At 49.2% G+C, this 3,467-nt stretch overlaps 1 protein-coding gene across 1 annotated transcript; it reads left to right on the plus strand.

The window, feature by feature from the left end:
* Positions 1–712: 712 nt before the first annotated feature.
* Positions 713–1,580, plus strand: LOC131899264 (small ribosomal subunit protein uS2-like). The gene has a single exon (XM_059250686.1). The coding sequence runs from the start codon at positions 777–779 to the stop codon at positions 1,578–1,580; it is 804 nt and encodes a 267-aa protein (XP_059106669.1). The 5' UTR covers positions 713–776.
* The last annotated feature ends 1,887 nt before the right edge of the window (positions 1,581–3,467 follow it).

Here is a 3,467-nt window from a genome sequence, read left to right on the forward strand (position 1 = left end):
ATGTGGGAAGCAAGGCCGTATTCTGAATTTGGCTCTAGGGAATATTTTACAGTAGGTGAGATTAGTCCGCACATACTACAGTCGGACACCCTTGTTCCTTTGCGTATAGACATGAAAAGTAAAATGAAGAGATGAGCAAGGCAAGGGCAGAGATTGATGGGCAGCCTCGCTAAGGGTCAGAGCTTCAAAACTGCATGCCATTGAGTCCAGCGAGAGGTCAACAACTAGCACTCCATGGGCCATGATCCTGAGAGGACAAAGAAATGATTTCATTCTGTAGTGGGGGGGGGGGGTGCAGTGTATGTGTGCGCAGGTAAATGTGCACACGGAGCCATCAGACAACATTGTCACCGTTTCTCAGGTGCCATCTGCCTTGTTTTATGACAAAAGTTATATCAAATTTGGGTGGAACTCGCCAATTATGCTAGGTTGGCTGGCTAGGGAGTTCCAGAGATCCTCCTGTTTCTGCCTCCCCAATGCTGAGATGATGAGATTACAAGGGCACATCCCCACCCCTGGTCTCTTTTTTGTGTGGGTCCTGGGGATGGAACTCAGGTCCTCCTGCTTTCAGTGCAAGAAGTTTACCAACGGAGCCAGGTCCCCATCCCAAAAGGAGTGATTGTAATGTGTCCACGAGCACATACAACAATAAGCACACGCATTTCTATTTTGATTTGGTTCCGTAGAAATCAAAATGGGCTTTCCGCGCTACTCTGGGACGGGTCCATACGGCGTTGTTCTTGATTCCCGTCGTAACTTAAAGGGAAACTTACACAATGTCCGGAGCCCTTGATGTCCTGCAGATGAAGGAGGAGGATGTCCTCAAATTCCTTGCTGCAGGAACCCACTTAGGTAACACCAACCTTGACTTTCAGATGGAGCAGTACATCTACAAAAGGAAAAGCGATGGTATCTACATCGTAAACCCGAAGAGGACCTGGGAGAAGCTGTCGCTTGCAGCCCGTGCTATTGTTGCCATTGAGAACCCTGCTGATGTCAGCGTCATCTCCTCCAGGAACACTGGGCAGCAGCGAGCTGTGCTGAAGTTTGCTGCCGCCACTGGAGCCTCTCCGATTGCTGGCCGCTTCACCCCTGGGACCTTCACCAACCAGATCCAAGCAGCCTTCAGGGAGCCGCGGCTTCTAGTGGTGACTGATCCCAGAGCTGACCACCAGCCCCTCACAGAGGCGTCTTATGTCAACCTGCCCACCATTGCGCTGTGTAACACAGACTCTCCTCTGCGCTACGTGGACATTGCCATCCCATGCAACAATAAGGGAGCGCACTCAGTGGGTCTGATGTGGTGGATGCTGGCCAGGGAAGTACTCCGCATGCGTGGCACTATCTCCCGTGAGCACCCATGGGAAGTCATGTCTGATCTTTACTTCTACAGAGACCCAGAGGAGATTGAGAAGGAGGAACAGGCCGCTGCTGAGAAGGCTGTGACGAAGGAGGAATTCCAGGGCGAATGGACTGCACCAGCTCCTGAGTTCACTGCTGCTCAGCCAGAGGTGGCAGACCGGTCTGAGGGTGTACAGGTGCCCTCTGTACCCATCCAGCAGTTCCCTACTGAAGACTGAAGTGCCCAGCCAGCCACTGAGGACTGGTCCGCAGCTCCTACGGCGCAGGCCACCGAGTGGGTTGGAGCCACCACTGAGTGGTTCTGAGCTCCTCTGCAGACACCTGAGCAAAGGGAAAAAAGGCGGAAGGAAAATAAAGTTCCTACAAGCTGGAAAAAAAAAAAAAGAAAGAAAGAAATCAAAATGGCACAGGTGTGTGTCTAAAACTGTTGTTCAGATCAAATTTAAACACTTGTTTGAAAACCGCTTTAAAAGCATCCCTACAATTGTTCCTAGCGCTCTGGCATTGTGCTTGCCCTCAATTAACAGTCTCTGAAAGTACAAGTACCACAGAGTGGAGGTTGGTTGTTGTTGTTTGTCTGCTGTTGAATTGCTCACACAGTGACCACATGGAAAGCAGCTGAAGAGTCTGGGCCATATTTGTAGTCCCAGAGAAATAGTAAGTCTGCTTGGGGAGGATCTCTGCAGACTCTCATACCAAACCACTTGAAATAGGATTTTTTTTTAGAGATGTATTTCTTATTTTCAGTGTGTGTGTGTGTGTGTGTGTGTGTGTGTGTGTGTGTGTGTGTGCGTGTGTCCACCCAAGTGCCTGTCGAGGCCAGAAGAGAGAATTGGATGGATGCCCTGGATCTACAGTTACAGACAGTAATGAACCACCTTACATGGGCACTGGGAATTGGACCTGGATCCTCGGCAATAGCAGCAAAGTGGGTATTTTCCAGGTCAGGAATGGTTTTTAAAGCAGTGATTGGTAAGAACATCATGAGGTCTATGATATGAACAAAATATAAAGCTAATTGCAAGAAGGGTCTGGGAGTTGGCAACTCCTCTGTTCAGGAAGCAGGTACACTGCCTTCCCTGAGGGCACTGCATAGAAACAGGATTGCTAAAGGCATGGCTCCATCCTCAAAGGTTTCTGTTTAGACCACAGATGGTGAGCAGCCCCCTGTGCATCCCACCCCCAAATGGAATCAGCAGTTATGCCATGAGAAAGTGCAGACCCCAATATGAGAAGTACAGGTGACGTGGATGTGTCCTGGTAAAACCCGAAGCTAGAGACCAGGGAGGATGTCTGGGAGGGAGTAACACATAGTCTGGCTATTAAAGAGCATGTCAAATTGGGATGGTAGTACATACCTGTAATCCCAGCAGCCCTCTACAAGAGGAAAACTAAGCTTCAGGAACGTCTGCAGTACATAAAGATGCTGCTTAAACACACACACACACACACACACACACACACACACACACACACACACAGAGAGAGAGAGAGGGAGAGAGAGAGAGAGAGAGAGAGAGAGAGAGAGAGAGAGAGAGAGAGAGAGAGAGAGAACCACCAGGCAGTCCATACATTGGCTCACAATACTTTGGTCCTGTGACCACAGACCATAGTTCTGACAAGAACAGTAGGCCTTCTATTTCTCAACACTCTAGCTTCTATGGTCCAAGGATATATGTCCTCTATTCCTCAAGTATTGCCATGGCTCTGACCAAAGTTGTGCCTTAGATGTCCTTCATTGCTTCACTTTCTGCCCAAACCTTCTTCATGGACTACCACTGTTCAAGACACAACCATCTTGTTTTTTCCATTTCAAACCTTCCCACTGAGCTAAACACACCTAGAGACATGACCTCCAGGAAGCCAGTTGTTGGGAGGTGAATTACAGAGCCACAAACCAAGGATGCCCTAGACTTGAGAGACAAAAAAGGGGATTATTCTCATCCATTATCATCCCAGGTCAGGTATGACTCGGCCCTTAGTGACTCTTACTCGGCGGGTTAGAGGAGGTAGCTAAGTGCTGATCTTTATCGACAGGTCCTTAGAGGATGCTAATGTGCAAGGGAGGCCGCAAGCGGTCGAGGGGCTGGAGAGACGGCTCAGTC

The sequence above is a fragment of the Peromyscus eremicus genome, chromosome 1 (assembly GCF_949786415.1).
Source record: "Peromyscus eremicus chromosome 1, PerEre_H2_v1, whole genome shotgun sequence".
NCBI classification, from domain to species: domain Eukaryota; kingdom Metazoa; phylum Chordata; class Mammalia; order Rodentia; family Cricetidae; genus Peromyscus; species Peromyscus eremicus.